Here is an 18,563-nt window from a genome sequence, read left to right as displayed (position 1 = left end):
AAGCCTACGTGTTAAACTGGGGGATTGTCCGTGCGCCAACCGCGAGGGCGTGTGGGACCGCAAGACATGTTTTTTTATTTCAGATCACGAGCCAGGTTTCTATTGTTGAAGCAAACGCACACACACACAGAATGCACGCATAAATCCAATGTATTATCTGCCTTGCCAAATGCGTGCGCGCATCGCGATGGCATGCAGGCATCATGCTCATCTCGCACCGCGCTCCACTGCACACCAAGAGTGAATCCAAGCGTAAACACTGCACTCAACAACTTCGTCCTTAACGCCGCACCCTCTGTCAATCTTGTGTAAAGTCCCCAAATAGAACATAAGTGCTCTTTGTCAATAACCTAATCGTGTCAGTTCACTTTATTTTTGATTAAGGCTCAATTGAGCTCAGAAGCTTTTTTTCAATGGCGACCTGTCCAAAATTCCCATTCACCCTGCAGCAAGGACGGGACAATTATACAGGGCCATATCCATGTATTCGACACCTCATTGAGTCGCTTGATTTTTTTTGGTTGCAACATTTTGGATCCCGGCCGCTCCACAGGAGGTGCTTCACGAGACGCTGAATCGGTTCAGATCTCTCTCCGAGCCGTGCGACGCTTTAAAGTTGGGGAACGGTCCACAGAAGCGAACATCACAGAGCCCGCCTCAAGCGATCTCTGATCCACACACAACGGAGAGCATCGCTTTCCCAACGCGCTCTGTGTATACGAAGGTGAGGTCCGTCACGTGAAGAGCGAATTTAGTACCGGATTCAAACTTAATGCGACGGGTGATTTTGTGCCAGTCTTTGAACTGAGACCATCAACTCTACACTTGAAGAGCCGATTTAATCTGAGGAGGCCGCGTGGATTCGAACCCAGAAACTCAGTTATGCAGGCCCAGTGCTCTGACCAAGTGACCTCTGAGTCACGCAACCATCTCCAATGTTGTATATATTGGGTCTTGAAAATTTAATGAACATAATAAAAATTTAATTCAATTTTGAAAAAGTGCGTATTTATCCAAAATTATGTAAATTGATGTAATTGTGCACATAAATTATGCTAATTAGGGAGGTGTCATCGTGCTAGGTTATGCAATTGCATGCGATTATGCTAACGCACACGTTATGATAATTAAGCCCTGCCTCGTTGTCGAGGGAAGTATTATCAATTGAGATCATACAATTAATTGTATGAAGTTATGCAGGTGTGTTGTAAGTATGCTAGATTAAGCTCGGCTTCGTTGTCTAGGGTTGTATTATCAATCGGTATAATACAATTATTCTCGCTTAACATTTACTGAATTCCCTCATCAAGACTCTATACCATAGAGCCCAATGCATTTCCGACCAGGAACACATTACCAGTGAACTCAAGCACGTACACCAGGCTCTCGGGGCTAATGGTTACTCCGACTACACAATCGGCAAAGCCATCACTGCAGTCATGAAGAAGGATCCTCTTGTGGAGCCACTCAAAACCATCACCTTACCCTACATTGCAGGGGTCACTAAAAAGATCTCCAAAATCCTGAATAAACACAAGATCCAGGTCCGATTCAACATGGTACATAAAATCCGTGATCTAGTTCCATCTGTAAAAGATGCTGTTCCAGACATACAGTACCCGGGCGTTTACAAACTAAAGTGCCTCTGTGGTAGTAGCTACATTGGAGAAACCAAACGACATATCTTGGACCGCATCCGCGAACATAAAGCAGACTTTAAACATGGTAGAATGAACTCCTCTGCCGTGGCAGATCACTGTTATAATTCAGTGGGCTCACATGACATTGACTTCTCCAAGACGGAGGTTCTTTGCAAACCAACCGGCTACCATGAGAGATTTGTTCATGAGGCCATTCACATATACAAGCACAGAGACAATTTCAACCGAGAAGATAGATTCTGGCTTAGTAACCATTGGAAAGATGTTTAAACCATTTCCGTTCTTAATTAATTGTATTTTACGATGACCTTCAGACCGCAGCTCTTTTGCTGGCATTGACTCTTAATACCTTTCACACCACTGTTAATGGTATGGTTTACAACATGGAGTATAACAGCGCCTCGCAGCTGTCTCTCTCCCCCTCCTCTGTTCCGACCATGGATGAACTCGTCCGTCTGAACGGGGCCCGTAGCTATCCGTGTTGCTAAAATTGAGGATAAGAATCCACCCATTTTTTCGCCATATAGCATTGTGATATATAACGACTTATTGTTGGTAGCTTAGCTGATTGGAGAATATATAGAGTTTATTGATAACATTGAGGTAATTTATATTTTAGTTTTTTATTGGTTCACTATATAGTATTCATTATATATTGTAGTGTATACCCAGTTACTGTGAATAGCTCAGATGTGTAGGTCTTGACTTCAACATAGCCATTTCTGTGACCAGTCACAAGCTAATCACTCAGTTTTTTCAATGCTAAATTCGCCTAGTTATTTCAATGCTAAATTCTCCTGTTTGATTTGTACTAGGTGCCTCTGTGAATGTGTATGCTCTGACTTTAACATAGCTATTTCTGTGACCAGTTACAAGGTAATCATTCAGCTATTTCAATGCTAAATTCTATGCTAATTCCTTTGTCAAGGGGTGCCCCTGCGGATGTGTATGCTTTAACTTAGCTATTTCAATGCTAAATTCTATGCTAATTCCTTTGTCAAGGGGTGCCTCTGTGGATGTGTATGCTTTAACTTTAACATAGCCATTTCTGTGACCAGTCACAAGCTAATCACTCAGCCATTTCAATGCTAAATTCTATGCTAATTCCTTTGTCAAGGCACTTTGTTTCTTCTCACACAGCTTAAAGGTCGCGATCTGAGCGTGGCTTTTTCACTCCAGCGCTGTCCTCCAGACAGTCTCGTCCCTTCACCTGATGAAGGCCGCTTGTGTTGTGGTCGAAACGTCGTGAGAATATTGTGTTATTTTATTTTATCAATTTATTATTTTATTCTCATTTTACGTGACTTTACCGAAAGAACCAAAGAAGATGAATCCTTGCAGTCACGAAAGCTTTAAATCGAAATGTCTTAGTGTGTTTATGTGAGGTGTCCAAATTCAAATCTCACCGCAGGATACAGTTCTTATAATTAAGATTATTATGCATGAACTTAGGAAGGCACCACGCAGACACTTCTGTGTTAAGCAATTTTAATTTCTAAACAAAACCTTAATGGGCAAGATTATGTAATTAACGAAATGTTGGAACAATGGTGTGCGGCAGTATGCCTGCTTCAGCAAATACTTATCAATTGGCTAAGGCTTCAATGAATTCGCGGGCAGATTCTGTGATCAAAAGAACGATTTCAACACAATATTCTCCCTGTGAGTGTGTAGATTCGTAACGTAGGTTTCTAAACGTTTAGTTTTCATCGATGAATTCGTTGGTAATATTTATGCAAATAAAAGAACCATAACTACTAAACATACTTCTAAACGACAAGTTCCCCGTAACCCAATAGCAGCCGTGTTCTTCGTTATCAGATGATACTTGATGCACTCATCATGAGTCTTCTTATTAATTTTAGTCCGTGTATGTGTTGAGTGTGGATGTCTTTGATCAATTCTTTGCGTTAAGCAGACGCCGAGGTTGGCCATCCCTTGTATCAAAAATGTTTTGTTCCCTGCGGAGCGGTGAGGGTGTGAGGGTGTGTGTATCATACGAACAGCTTGGCACTCACTCTTTTACACGGGCGGCCACAGTTTCTGTCCACATCTGGGTGGAAGAGTTGGCACGATGCTTGCCATCGGTGTGCGATGATCCCATCGTAAGATAGCGCCTGCAGCTTGTCCGCTGGCAGCTGACACCCTTGCTTGGTGACGCTGCGGCGTGCTCTCTCCTGCTCCGTCTCTCTGGCGTTGTTGATTGCACGTGCAGCTGGTTCTCTGCGATGCTGGCTTGGTCGATGCTTGGCGTTGTTCAGTCTCACCCTGGTTTGATTCCCGTCCCCCTCCACAGCCATCCCGCCATCAAAGGGAAATAGATGCTCCAGATTGCCCTTCTTCTGCAGTAATGCAATAATTGATCTGGAGGAAGAGAGGTTCCCCCTGTCTGGTCGAGTCCTCCCCCCCCCTTCTCTTCCCTCCCGGTGTGACATTATTTTGCCTCTCACAAAGGGGTGTGTTGAGGCTTTTGAAGTTAGACATTTTATTTTACCTCTTATAGCTTGATACCGCACCACTTTGTAGTTATGATTCTGTGCGTGACTCAAGGTGTGTTTGTAGCAGTGTTTACAGTGCTTCCATCGTGGTGTTTGATTTTGATTTTTAAGAGGAGATGCCCTCTGCCTACGTATGCAAAGTCTATCACGTGCTACTGGAAGACAAAGGCGGTTGGGAGACTCTCTCTCTGGAATACATTTATCTTGGTCACGTGATGGACCCACCTCGCCCAATCTCCCCTGGCTGACCCCCTGGTTTAACACTTCATAATTGTTATTTGGTTTGTTTCCCAATATTCGTGAATAACTTTAGTATTAAACTCATATATGATAACCCACTACTGTAGATTGTAGCCTGGTTCTTAATCGGAGTGTGTTGGTCTATGATTTTCACTTATTCTTGCTGCTGAGATTTTTTGACTTTCTGTTAATTAAAATTACCATAAACTTAAATTTCGATTTAAAGCTTTCGTGACTGCAATGATTCATCTTCTTTGGTTCTTTCGGTAAAGTCACGTAGAATGAGAATAAAATAATAAATTGATAAAATAAAATAACACAATAACGTCGTGAGAATATTATTGTGTTATTTTATTTTATCAATTTATTATTTTATTCTCATTCTACATGACTTTACCGAAAGAACCAAAGAAGATGTACCATAAACTTGTCGGTCTGGTTTTCGCCGCCTTGGAGCTGGCGAGGCTTTGAAGCCATGTCGGGATTTTTTTCAGACTCTCATTAGGAATTCCCCCCCTTCTCTTTTGTTTTGGGTTTCATTATCTTTTATGGCTTATCTCCGTCTCCTGCTTCCGAGTGAGAATGGCAACTGCTGTGAGGGGAGGGAGGGCTTCGCATTACCCCCTTTTTCCCCAAGCGACACCACGATAGATTAAAATAAATATATGATTGGCAGAATTATTCTTAATATCAATGATGGAATAATATCAATGATATAGAACACCACCCCACTGATAACTAATTACCCTCTTTCTGCACAGCAGATGGTTGAATATACAGGTAGTAAGATTTCATAAATAAAATAACACTCCCCTTTCAAACCCCCTGCACGTCTCCCAACCAACCTCGATGCTCTCCTCCGTGAGATGCGGAACCATTACAGTCACAAAATTCAATCGGCTGTTGACAAAAAGGTCATCAGAAATCAGTGGGGTGTCTGTAAATGGATCACCTTTTATTAAGGATCATACAACTTATTTTAATCGACTAAGCAGTGCAATATGCAGTTGATTGGAATATACATAAACCACAAAAAAATAATAATCTTACCCGTCTTTAAGGTCACAGGAGAAATGTTTTTTTTTAACACGATAATATGTTCACGCTCTCAAAGGTTATATCCGCAGCTTCTGCCATCGGGCCGAGAGCCAACGCAATCGAATCATCGTTATCCGGGCTACCGCCCTGGCCGAGTCTTAAGACTGACCAGGCCCTTGGGGGCGTGTTTTTCCGCTTTATTGCAGAGGGTCGCGGTTTTAGGCACCCCGGCGGCCGTCCCGGTTAATACTGTAGGAGCATGAACCCAAAAAAAATTACCACTACATCTCCCCGTTCCCACCCCCTAAGATCCCGTGAGGTTACTGGGAAGAGAGGAGGAGGCCATTGTGTGCGTTGGCGTCACCCTGTCCAAATTTTTGTGTAAAAAATTGGAAAAGTTAACCAGCAAACTGACTCGCCTGATTAAAAAAGTCAAGTAAAAAGGATTTCCTGCACAACTGGGCATCGTGCGGTCCTCATCTGTTTATAGCCCCTGAGCCAGTGGTGGAAATTCCATGGTCCTATGGCGGGGGTGGTGAGTTTGTCTCCCCAGGACAACCACCGTTGACTTCCCCACAAAGTGGTAAATATTTTATTGAACCCCGGAGGGAAGGAATGATGGGCCAAGTCAACCCCCAACCATAATGTGAACTTACAACCTCCTGGTCGCGAGCCACCCTCTCTGCTGGCTGAGACACCTGGCCAGGTACGGATCGAGAGGCGCATTCATCTAAGGAAACACATCCGCTGCCTGCAGACTATACCCATCTGTAAAACCTTTGCACCTTCACGACGGCCCTTGCACCCATGAGAATGACGCGAATACCAAACCCGCGAAATTACACGACTCTCTTCTGGGTCGGGCCTGCGGTTGTGGATCTTTGGCCAACGGAGCCTTGTGCATGCAAAGAGAGAAGCCTGAGTAGGCTGCCGTAAACAATTCCGCGCACATACTCGTAGAGGACAACGGCAAACATTTTCACATGTTTGCGGGTTTCACAAACCCGCCCGCTGCACCGGCATCTCTCAGCTGCCAAGTAGCAGCCACCCCCAAATCGGTTACGTTTGTGACGAACGATGCTACGCAACGACAGGCCGCCTTTTCACTCCATAAGCAACTTGCCAATTGCACTGCTGGCAGGAGGCCTTTCCACGCCGCGTCGGTCGTGGGGGTTATTTGACCATACTTCACCACGTTGGGCAGTGTAGGGTGGTGAAGGAGATGGCGCCCAAACTGGACCGGTTCAGATTTTGATCGCCACCGATTTTAGCCTTGGTCAGCAATCGAACACAGGTTGCTGGGTCCATGAATCGCGCAGTGCTGGCCCATTGGGGCAGCCCAAAGCAGATATTATAATTGGGGGGGGGGGTACCTTTTAGTCTATAAACTCCCAGAAAGATGACACAAAGAATGTTGTAGACATCTATTATCATATTGCTGCACACAGAGGGGTTATGGTCATCGTGGTGGTGAAGTCGCCCCAAACATTGTGACCCAAACTACCACTACCCCTACTGCATCCACCCCTCCTGACCTCACCACTACCCCGACTGACCTCACCCCTCCTGACTTCACCCACCCCTATCCCTCCTGACCTTACCCACCCCTACTGACCCCACCCACCCACCCCTAGCCCTACTGGCCTCACCCACTCCTAGCCCTACTGACCTCATCCATCCCTGCCCTTAATGACCTCACCCACTCCTAGCCCTACTGACTCGACCCCTCTTGACCTCACCCACCCCTACCCATCCTGACCCCTGCCCACCAACTATCCTGACTGCTGCTCACACTCACCCCAATACGACCCAAACCAACCCAGGGGGAAGGGGCGGGGGCCTAAACACAAACAGGGTGGGGCCTAAAGAGGAAGAGACGGGGCCTAAAGAGGAAAGGACGGTGCCTAAAGAGGAAGAGGCGGGGCCTAGCATGGAAGAGGCGGGGCCTGCAGATTTTGAACTTCCCTAGTGGTTGAATGCAATAGAAGCACAGAATGAAACACGCTGCAGGCGACAGGCCAACGAGTATAGATACAATGCTATCGCAGAAGAGATATAGACAACGGGGATTTAGCGAGTCCTATGAATCATGTAAGTTTGTTTATCTGCGAGTGTGTGCGTAAGTCTACGAATCATGTCAGTCTGTGTCAGTCTTTGGATTTCTATGTAAGTCTGTGAATCGTGCAGTCTATGCGAGTCTCCTGTTATCTCTTGACTTAAAGCTTTTGTGACTGCAGGAATTCATATCCTATGGGTCTTTCGGTAAAGTCACATAGATAGGTTCAAGTAAAATAACAAAATAACAAAAAACTACGTTTCAATCGCAACACAAGATGACGACCATTTGTGTTGCGATCGAAACGTCGTTTTTTGTTATTTTATTTTCTTTGAACCTATCTACGTGACTTTCCCGAAAGAACCATAGAATATGATCTTCTGTTATCTCTACGTGAGTCTGTGGATCATGCGAGTCTGTAAGTTGTTAGTTTTCTAATTCTATGGACCCCCCTATGTGGTATACGATTCATGTAATTGGATGCGAGTCTATAAGTCTAAATGTCATATTACATTATTTTCATGAGCGAGATGCCAATGTCGAGGTCTGCTGGCCACGACGAGAGACGGCTTCAGGAGAGAGTTTGTGTAGTTGTACTCCTTTTCCGTTAAAGGATCACAAGCCTACAGCGGATTACCATATGCTCCGTAGTTTGAGTTGCATGGCCACTATGTAACTACTGTGGGTTGTATTTTGACTGCAGGAATTCATATTTTTTGGTTCTTTCGGTAAAGTCACGTAGATAGAAGAAAAAAATTATAAGAAAAAATGAAGTGAATAATGGTTCTTAACCTGAGTGAGCGTGCTGCAGTCTATAATGTAGACTTATTATTTTTTCTTTCAGTAATGAAAAAAAATAAAAAGTTAAAAAACCACGACGTTTCGATCGCAACACAAGCGGTCGTCATCAGTCTACATTGCATACTGACAATATACTCACCAGCTTAAAAACCAGGCTACAGTCTACATTATAGACTGCCAGTACACTCACCAAGGTTAAAAACCAGGCTACAGTCTACATTATAGACTGTCAGTACACTCACCGAGGCAAAACACCAGGCTACAGTCTACATTATAGACTGCCAGTACACTCACCCAGATTAATAACCAGGCTACAGTCTACATTATAGACTGCCAGTACACTCACCCAGCTTAATAACCATGGCTACAGTCTACATCATAGACTGCCAGTACACTCACCAAACTTAATAACCAGGCTACAGTCTACATTATAGATTGCCAGTACACTCACTCCGATTAAGAACCAGGCTACAGTATGAATTAGTGGTTTTTTTGTTTAGTTTATTTTTATTATTTTTATTTGTATGCACTTTATTTATTTTTTCTAACTACGTGACTTTACCAAAAGAACCAAATAATACTGTGGGTTGTGTCTTTAAGTTTCCCATTTGTGGAGATGTGCGTGCATCTGCCTGGTGATGATGTTCTGATGTGGTTGATGGCTCCACCACCGATGTCTTCGAGGAGGAATGTCAAATCCAGAAGGAGATGCGACCATGTTTGGATCTCGAGCGAGGTTGGTTCCGGTCTCTACGTAGAGAAGGACGGTGGGGTTGGCTGCTCATGGAGCAGCCGACCCCACGCAACAATGGGACTCTCGGCTTAGAAGGAGGAGGAGGGAACAATAGGAAGGAGGAGGAAGAATAAGAAGTGGAAGAAGAAGGAAAGAAAGAGGAAGAAGAGGAAGAAAAGGAAACAGAGGAATAAGAGGAAAAAGAGGAATAAGAGGAAGAGAGAGAAGGAAGAAGAGAAAGAAGGAATAAGAGGAAGAAGAGGAAGAAGGAAGAAGTAGAAGAAAAGGAAGAAGAGGAATAAGAGGAAGAGAGAGAAGGAAGATGAAAAAGAAGGAATAATAGGAAGAAGGAATAACAGGAAGAAGACGAAGAAGGAAGAAGTGGAAGAAGAGGAAAAAGAAGGAAGACAAAGGACGAAGAAGAAAGGAGGAGGAGAAGAAGGTGAAGAGTGACCATGGACTAGAGGATCATGCGAGTTCCCGGCAGGTACCGCGAGTCCTTCCACACGTGACTCTCCCCACGGTTGGAGAGCCGCCGGGTGCACTGCTGGCAGCGCTTGTACTTGTCACACTGCTCCTGCACGAGGCCCGCGCCAGCCCTGGTGACGCACGCGGTACACGCGGCACGCACGCACACAGGGGTGGTGGTGGTGGGAAGAGAGAACAATAATAATTAATCAGTGATCTATAACCTCGAGTTTCCTGCTTGGCTGCTGGCAGGGTTCCACGCAACTCCGATGATAGCTCCATCGATTGTGGCTGCTGCGGACCGTTGCCCGCTGAAACTAGCTGGGTAACTGGCTATACGGGATTTTGGCAGAAGAAGAAAGAGTTCAGAAAACGTTTAAAAATAATAATGGGTAGCGACGCCGAAATGGTGGGAGTAACGAATACCAGCCACAGTTAATTTAAAATCGATCTTACCATTTCATATTGTGCTCCAATTAATGTAATTGTTTTGCCAGAATGGTATTTAAAACATAAATAATATAAAATACAATAATATAAAATCCACCTTGGAATTTTTTTTTTACATAAAAAAGCAGATTCCTTTTAGTGTTCCGATAATTACAGGAGCACAGGATTATGGGTGCCACAGTGGCGAGATGTTAACTACCTCGCTAGGTATACATGAGGTTGTGGGTTCAATCCCAACCCTGGCACCTGTTGTATATTTGTCGTTTGCATGTTCTCCCCATGGTCGCGTGGATGTTTCTCCGGGTACTCCGGCTTTTTTCCTCTACATTTAGAATCAACGTGCGTTTAGAGTATTTGGCTGCTCTAAATTTCTACGCGATAAGCCATTTCATTAGGATATCATTTGTGGCCAGGTGGCTTCTCAAAAAGAGCTTTATAGCTCAGTGGGCTTTAACTGATAATGTTTTTTTTATATATAGGATTGTGAGTAGCACATTAACGATGACAGCTGGGTTTGCCGAGAAAACCCATGCAAGTGATAAGTATAAGACCAAAGACTAAAATCATAAAACGTTTCACTTCACCATCGTCAGGAGACGATCACCACAGGGCATCCCGGGCACGGCGTTCACGCCACTCACTTGAGGTGCATCTCCAGCTGAAGGTTGCGGCCGCGCTTGAGCTCTGCGCTGAGGGCCCACGCCTCCTGCAGGGCCGCCCTCCGGCCCACCGTCTGCGCGTGCCGCGTCACGTGCTCTCGCGCCAGCCTGCCAAAAAACGAGTCGGTGGACGGGCAACTGAGTCGCGTGGTGCCTGTCGAGCTCACGTAGGTGACGGGCGGGCGGAGTGAGTTACGACTACTCGCGAGCCAGCAGCTCGCATTGTCTGGCGGCATTTTGGCTAACCATTGAAAAAAGGCGGTCCCCCGTCGCGCGTCGCTTTTAAATGCGACGTCACCACAGCACTGTGCCCTGGTGACGTTGCCTCCATCTCGTCAAGGAGCATAAAGCATCACGAAAACTCTGGTCATCCTCGAAGTGGCTTTTGGAACAAAGGCGGTCACCGTATCATCATTCTGTGCTTTCAGACGCGTTTCTGTGGCTCTCTGGAATGCTCTTCGTTCCGCTATGAGGAAGCCACTGGGCGCAATACACTTTTAAATCATCTAGATTGAAAACTGATTGCTGTGTTTAGTTTGTTGTCCTTCCCCCTTGGCACCTCCGATTTGCACGGCTGGCTATGTGCGGTGCAAAATAATTGAAACATACATACATATACATAAGTCCAAGCCAAATGGAAGTCGCTGCCATTCACTCGAGTAGAACGCATAAAGTTTGTCCGCTACTACGTATGGATCATTAACGCGCACGCTGACAAGCAAAAACAGAACAAAAGTTGATAAGTGTTCAAAGAAGAGTGGACAGATGGACGATTGCAACACATCGCGTTGAGAAAGAGAGGAAGAGAAACACATGGGTGAGAAAGTAATATGCAATTTCAAGGAGGCATCAATATTGACTGTTAAGAAAAGTGAGTGGGCTTGGGAAGGACATCATCATCACCACCAGAACGGGCGTGATAGACAGTGGTCAAGACTAAATCTGGAGTGGCAGCCAAAGTAGGCAACACGACCACTCTGGATGTGGTGCGACGAGGTGAGCTCATGTGCAGGCGCAAGATGAAACTTTTGCGATGCCGGATGGTGACAGATGGCGACGGCTTGGGGAGGCCTTCATCCAGCAGTGGACAGGTCATGCGAGAGGAGATCCGCCGCTGTGCCGGAGAGCATGCGCGAGTTGGGAGGGGTACATCCCACCACTGTAGGATCACGGTCACTTGGGGAGGCCTTCATAACATTCCATCACAGCTGATGATGATGATCAGCATGGCCGGGAAACTATAATCGTTCTGAACAGAAAATTGCGCACTACAGTTGGCAGTTGACGTTTGAAGTGGATTGCAACTCGTAGAGGAATGGCACCGCTGCCGTGGTCATCCCCCCGTGATCCGTGGCTCAAACAAATTGCTCGAGACTCCTGGCGCACGGCGAGCAAAAGCGGTTCATGTGAATGCTGTGGCCAAGAGGTCACACGTTTGGCACGACGGATCCCTTCGCTGACTTGTGCGTGACGAACGAATTAACGAACAAACGGTTTGGTGCTTCATTCACAGGGGGGCAGTACTCACTCCTGCTGGTTGCGCTCCAGGAGCTCCATCTGTCGGCGCTGCTCGGTAAGCTGCGAGACGACGACGGAGCGCTTCTTGCGCGCCGCCTCCCCAGCGAGCTCGCAACGCAGCTCCCGCGCTCGCTCACGCCGCTCCTCCAGCGCCCGCGCCGTCGAGTCGTCACCGCCAAACACCGGCGCCGCCTCCGCCGCGCCCCTCTCCTGCGCCGCCGCCAGTGCCTTGGACTGCACCTGCGGGCACCGTGTTGAAGGGGAAGGAGGGTTAGCACCTGTCAGTTATCATCACTCACTCGTCATAATCAACGTAAATCACTCATCACGAGCATAATCAATTATCAGCATCATCATAGATCATCATTCATCATCAATAGCATCAATTATCGGCATCATCATCGATCATCATCAGCATCAATCACTCATCATTACTAGCATCGTCAATTATCAAGCATCACCATCGATCATCATCAATCGCTCGTCATCACTAGCACCGTCAACCCTCAGCGTCACCATCGACCAGCATCACATTGATCGAATGTCGATCCGCCCGCCACTGGTCACCTGAGTCGCCAGGGCCTGCTGATAGGCCTGCGCCTCCTCCGCCTTGCTCTGCAGCATCTGCTCCCTCTCCAGAGCCAGTCTGCAGCAGGGGACAAGGCAGCCAACGCAGAGAGCGCTACACGAGACCCGGCTTCTCATCCCGTTTGCATTCTTAAGCAAAATGCGCTCGTCAGACATCTCCTGCCGTTAGATCGTGTTTCCCCTCCGAGTTGATTCGGGGCTGCTGGAAAAAAAATATATGAACAAGACTAAAATATTTTGACGTGCATGAGAAATACAATCGTTGGGTTGTGTTCTGATGCGGTTGATGGTTCCACCACCGGTGTCTTCAAGGAGGAGGACTGTCAAAGCCAGGTGGAGGAGGTGTGCGATGTTTGGGTCTCGAATGTGGAGGTGTTTATTATTCTGGACATCCTCAATCCAAAAGGGGGATCGGGACCTGAGTCGGTAGCGAGATTCATTGTAACACTAAAAATGAAAAATACATTATTTTACCAGATAAGGCCCACTGAGCTATGTAGCTCTTTTTCAGAAGTGACCTGGCGATCACAAATCATAGCCCAATGAAGTGGCTTATCATCGTGTGGAAATCTACAGCAGCAGCCAAATACTCTAAACGCATGTTGATTCTAAATGTGGAGGGAAAAACTGGGGGACCCGGAAAAAGATCCACGCGACAATGGGGAAAGCATACAAACTCCAAATATACAGGCGTCAGGGTCGGGATCGAACCTATTACCTCCTGTATACCAGCCGAGGTAATTAACATCTCAAACATCCCCCAGGACCTAGTCATCGCTACGTGGTGGGACCTAACACAACTTGTTTGAAGTGGGGTCAACATGCCCTCTTGCCGGGGAACAAGGCAGATAATGACGCCTAATTGTTGGAGCTATTAATTCGAGATGATGAACGAGTAACAGCAGGATGTGTTTGCCAACGATGCGCGCCTATTAAGATATTAAATAATATTTTTGGTGACTTTACCAAAAGAACCAAGAATATGAATCCCTGCAGCCACGAAAGCTTTAAATCAAAATATTAAATAATGTTATTTATTTACATGTTGGATGTTTGGCGTGGGGAGGATTAGGCATGAGGGGCTATCCCCCACGCCGTGCTGTCGCGGGGGTTATTTTTGACGATACTTGAGCGTGCTTCACCACTTTGGTGAGTGCGGGCTGGCGAAGGCTCGAGGAGAGTGCATCAACAGCCATGGATTTTTGCTGCACTGCCTTCTGCATTTTGAGGAATGAAGAAGACCACACAAACCACCACTGCACAGCACCGCATGCTTCACCGGTTCAAATAATCGTCACCGGTGTTGGTGTTGGCCACGAGTAGGAATCGAATTTGGGTCGCCTGGATCGTAGCGCAGCACGCTAAGCACTGCCCCACTGCTCTGAACTGGTCCTGGGCCTTCCCGAGGTCGACTCAGCCTCAAATGGGGAAACAAAGGCGGTCGGATGTGGTGTCGGCCTTCATAGGTGCTCGCTAAAAGCACTTGCTCCAACAGTCTGTTAAGGCTATACGGGGAATATTTTTATTTGTGCATGTGTGTGAGCATGTGAGAGTGTGTGGGCGTGTGAGTGTGTGTGTGAGTGCACACGTGTGAGCGTGCGTACGTGTGCACGTGTGCCCATGTGCATACGCGCGTGTGCGTGTGAGAGGCTGCCGGGTACGGACTCCCGAGCCAGCTGGACTCTCTGCAGCTGCTCCAGGATGCGCTGCTGCTTCCTGTGCCGGCCCTCGCGCTCCATGCGCTCGCTCCGCTGCCGCTCCAGGTGGTGCGCGTACTCCCGCGAGCGAGCGGCTGACAGCGGCGTGGCGGCCCGGTCGCCCAGGATGAAGGAGCACTACGCACGCAGACAAAGGTCCCCCCGTGTAGCCTTTTGCAAACCCTCAGGAAGAGCGCCGGAAGTGTAGCGGCTGTTCAGGCTGACGCAGCACACGCGTGCATGGCTGGCTAGCACCACGCCTGGCCGCCGTTGTCTCCCCAGTGCCGGTGCTTGCAAGCCGTACCTGGTTACTAATTTACAGGCTGAATCTACCTAGGGAAGAACCGGGGGCCGGTTTAGATGATAATTGTTACTGTTATTGGCCGTGAGCGGGAATCGAACTCTGGTCGCCGGGGTTCGTAGTGTTAGGGAGCTTAAATCACCACGCCACCGCTCGGCGCAAGATGCAGACACGCAGACACATGCAGGCGCTGTCGCCAAATATAGACAAAGCACGACACTCACACGTACACAGACACGCAAACGCGCACACACACACGCCATCGCAAGCATGTTGGATAGCCTCACAGAATCCATGCACGTGCGTGATCCCCCCTCCCACCCCGCTTGGTGTCAACATCAGCAGCCAACGTGATCCTCTTCAATCAACGACGCGTGCGTTATACAATTGTGCGTCGAACTAGAAAACGTATTTTAAAGATATGTTCTCGCCTTTAACATCTCGCAGTTCACTGGTATTGGTTGAAGCGAGCCTCACTGCCGATGAGACACTGTGTGTGTCAAAACCGGTCCCATCGTTCGCTTGTGCTGAACCACTGCTGCTAAAATTGTGCACTCCCAGACGGCCGTGCCATTGATGGGAAGTGTCAAATTTATTTATTTTTGTAAATCTGGAGGCACAGATCAATTAAGGAGGCATGTTGCGTAGCTATTTAGTTTGGTACTGACATATGCATGTGGGTGACGACTATGTGAGTGGGCGAGTGAATATATGAGTTGCTGAGCCTGTGTATGTATGTTGAACTTTTGCACCGTACGTAGCCAACCGTGCTCCATCGGAGGTTGCCGATCTCGTCAGCGAGATGTTGCGAGTGACTGTTCTTTGAGAAGAATCTGCCGAGCCGTGCGTGGTACCTGAAAGCCATTGCTCTGACCATGCTTGGAGGCCTTAACGGCCTCAGACACGCCAAGGTTGAAGGCTGCCACCTTCCTGCTGTTATCCCGGGCCAGCTCCAGCAATTCCTGCAAATGCCAAGATCCCCACCCCCACATGTAGCCCACACAGGTTGCTGTGCTGAGGAAAGTTCTGTCAATCGCACACATTCATGTACATTTACAACATGCGAACTAAGGGTGTACATATGTACGTACATTGAACTTCTTTCACAGCGTATGTGGCCAACCATGCTAATTGGAAGATGGGAGAGTATGTGGGTGAGTGGCTAGGTGAATGGGTGAGTGACTATGTGAGTCTATTTATGAGTGTATGTTGAACTTCTTTCGCACCGTAAGTAGCCAACAGTGCTAATTGGAGGTGCAGGAGGAGGATAGCAAAATCACAATTGGCCACCTTTGTCTCCCCAGCATAGATATTTACCGCACCAGCTACTTATTTGAGATTGAGTCAACCTCTACGGGAGGCCCAGGACAGGTTAAAATATCGCTTGCCACCGCTAATGACGAAGGGGCTGGGAATTGAATTGAGTCCGCTAGGTTCGTAGCGTAGTGTGCTAACCACCGTGCCACCGCTCCCCATCAACTTTGGAGAAAAACACAAACTAAAAAAAAATACCGTGATTTTGTACCATCCAGCGTGGAGTTTTGTATGTTCTCCATAATGAAAGCATACGTGTCAAACTGCGTGCGTTCTCTCTCTCTCTCTCCTCTCTCCACCGCCTGTTCTGCATGGGTTTCCTCCGGGTTCTCCGGCTGTTCTCTGATTGCTAAAACAAACAATTTAACCGGTATTGGCCAAGCATCTCAATAAAAAAACATCACCTGCAAACTATTAAATTTGGATCACACAGCAGCAGCAACATCGCCCTCCTCCCCCCATTTAGACTAGAGGGGGAATCCGATGAGCTATAAAGCCCTTTTTCAAAGATGCCCAATAAGGGGTGGGTCATAAACAATACAAAAACATGATAGGAGTTCAAAGTATAGGAAAGGTAAACAAGTCACTAAAAAAAGTATATAAGTTAAAGTATATAAGTTCAAACTGCATAAGTACATTAATCCCTGGCAATGAAAACTATTAAAACTCTCAGATGTTTTTTTTATTTTACCAGGTAAGGCCCACTGAGATATACAGCTCTTTTTCAGAAGCAACTTGGCCTCAAATGATAGCTCACGAAATGGCTCATCACGTGGAAATGTATAGCAGCCAAATACTCTAAATTCGTGATGTGGATTCTAAATGTGGAGGGAAAAAACGGAGGACCCGGGGAAAAATCCATGCGACCATGGGGAGAAAGACGCGCAAACTCCAAATATATAGCAGCAGGCATCAGGGTTGGGATTGAACCCACGACCTCCTGTATACTAGGCGAGGGAGCTAACTTCTCACCACCGCGGCACCCCTAAATTCAATCTTGGGCACTGAATGCAATGCTTGAGTGAGGAATCGAACCCAGGCCCCTGCTCACTGCGGGGCTCGAGCGTCTGGCCACTGGAGCCGCGCTCGTACAACGCCCGCACAACGCCCACGCGGTGGTTGGCATTGTGCCCTCCCCCACCACCCCCCCCCCCGAAGTTGGAAGGCCCGCCACTCCGGTACCTGCTCCTTGGTGAAGGCCTGCAGATCCTGGCCGTGCCGGTACTCTAGCAGCGCTCTCTCCTCGGCCTCCTCCTGCAGCCGCCGCTCCTCCGCCACATACACGGGGACGTTCCGCAGCGAGCGCTGCATGCATAGGTAGCACAGCTCCTGCGTGCACGGGAACAGCAGCACAGTGGCAGCACACAGCCGGTCAGAACGCAGCCTCCGTAGTGTGACCGTGTGTAAAGGGGGGGGGGGGGGGGGTTGGGTGGGCGTAAAAAAGTTCGGCAAGATACAGTCAACATTAAATGGACATCAAATGCCAAACGTACCGAATAACGCCGCGGTCGGCTCTTGTCTGTCGTGCACATTCCACTACTCCGGCACTTGCCCCCTGAATGAATGTTGTGCCAAATTGCAGAGAGATTTCCACGTGGATTCTTCATCTTGTGACATGTGAAGGCAGGGTCTGCTTATTCCCTGCACAGTCTGGGAAATTTGGCGTTTGTGTTTGGGCTTCGGGGAATTGATTTGTGCCGAGATCTCGTACCGATATTGTGTTTAACTGCACTTTACTGCAAATGAACTGCGCAGTGTTGATAATAGCCCAAGGCTGACTTGGAAATATGTCCAGGTTTGGTCGACAGTGGAAACGGTGCTGACCGCACGTGATGATGGCAATCGCACAATTGTAATATTTTGCAGTAAACTAAAGTTTATTATATTTTGTAAGGATTATATTTAGTAAGGATTCCAAACGTGTCCTTATAACACGTGAGGAATATAATCATCTGAATAAATAACCTACAGAGACTTTCGCTCCGAGCCATGTAAGTGCGCAAAGTTGAACCTGTTCCTCCATGTTCCTTGCATATGACTTACGCCCCTTGCACCCCTTACCTCGACGTGAACTCACTCCCTTTACTTAAAGGACATCTCTGACCCGGGGATACGCAAGAGAACACCGTCGTTATCAGCAACGCCCGCATGCAAGGAACCTCATGCTCCCTCCAGGGTGGGTGGGGTCGACAACCTCCGGCTCCGGATTCCGCATGATGCTCTTTAAAGGCCTGCTGCTTCATGACGTTATTTGTTGTGGGCAACCACCGTCTCTCGTATTCACCACAGTGCATTGCGGCCCTTGAAATATTGAGTGATTTTTAGCGAATTCGAAAACAAAAATGGCTCTGCCTGTTGTTGTCCTTCCCCCCGCACCTCCAATTAGCACGTTGGGCCATGTATGGTGCGAAAGAGGTTCAACGTACGTACACATACACACAAGGACACCAATAACGGGAACGCAACACACGTGCAACAGCGACTACGGCCACAGGCACAACCAACAAACACAACGTGGAATATTCAATTCACGGTATCCAT

General features: G+C 47.4%; 1 protein-coding gene across 7 annotated transcripts in view; it reads right to left on the bottom strand.

Annotated features, from left to right (window-relative positions):
• Positions 1-7,457: 7,457 nt before the first annotated feature.
• CCDC81 (coiled-coil domain containing 81) overlaps positions 7,458-18,563 on the bottom strand; it is a 47,215-nt gene continuing 36,109 nt past the window's right edge. For all 7 annotated transcript variants that reach the window (XM_076053364.1, XM_076053362.1, XM_076053365.1 and 4 more), the window contains 7 exons: positions 17,205-17,351; positions 15,563-15,670; positions 14,376-14,545; positions 12,690-12,768; positions 12,133-12,362; positions 10,587-10,712; positions 7,458-9,626 (listed from right to left, as the gene is read on the bottom strand). In XM_076053364.1, the coding sequence (XP_075909479.1) occupies positions 9,488-9,626; positions 10,587-10,712; positions 12,133-12,362; positions 12,690-12,768; positions 14,376-14,545; positions 15,563-15,670; positions 17,205-17,351 (999 nt within the window). In that variant the 3' untranslated portion in view covers positions 7,458-9,487. The remainder of the gene's footprint in view (positions 9,627-10,586; positions 10,713-12,132; positions 12,363-12,689; positions 12,769-14,375; positions 14,546-15,562; positions 15,671-17,204; positions 17,352-18,563) is intronic.

The sequence above is a fragment of the Petromyzon marinus genome, chromosome 60 (assembly GCF_048934315.1).
Source record: "Petromyzon marinus isolate PM22_M1 ecotype Great Lakes invasive population chromosome 60, UKy_Petmar_22M1.pri1.0, whole genome shotgun sequence".
NCBI lineage: Eukaryota > Metazoa > Chordata > Hyperoartia > Petromyzontiformes > Petromyzontidae > Petromyzon > Petromyzon marinus.
Note: the sequence above shows the minus strand (reverse complement) of the source record. Positions and strands in the feature narration are given on the sequence as shown.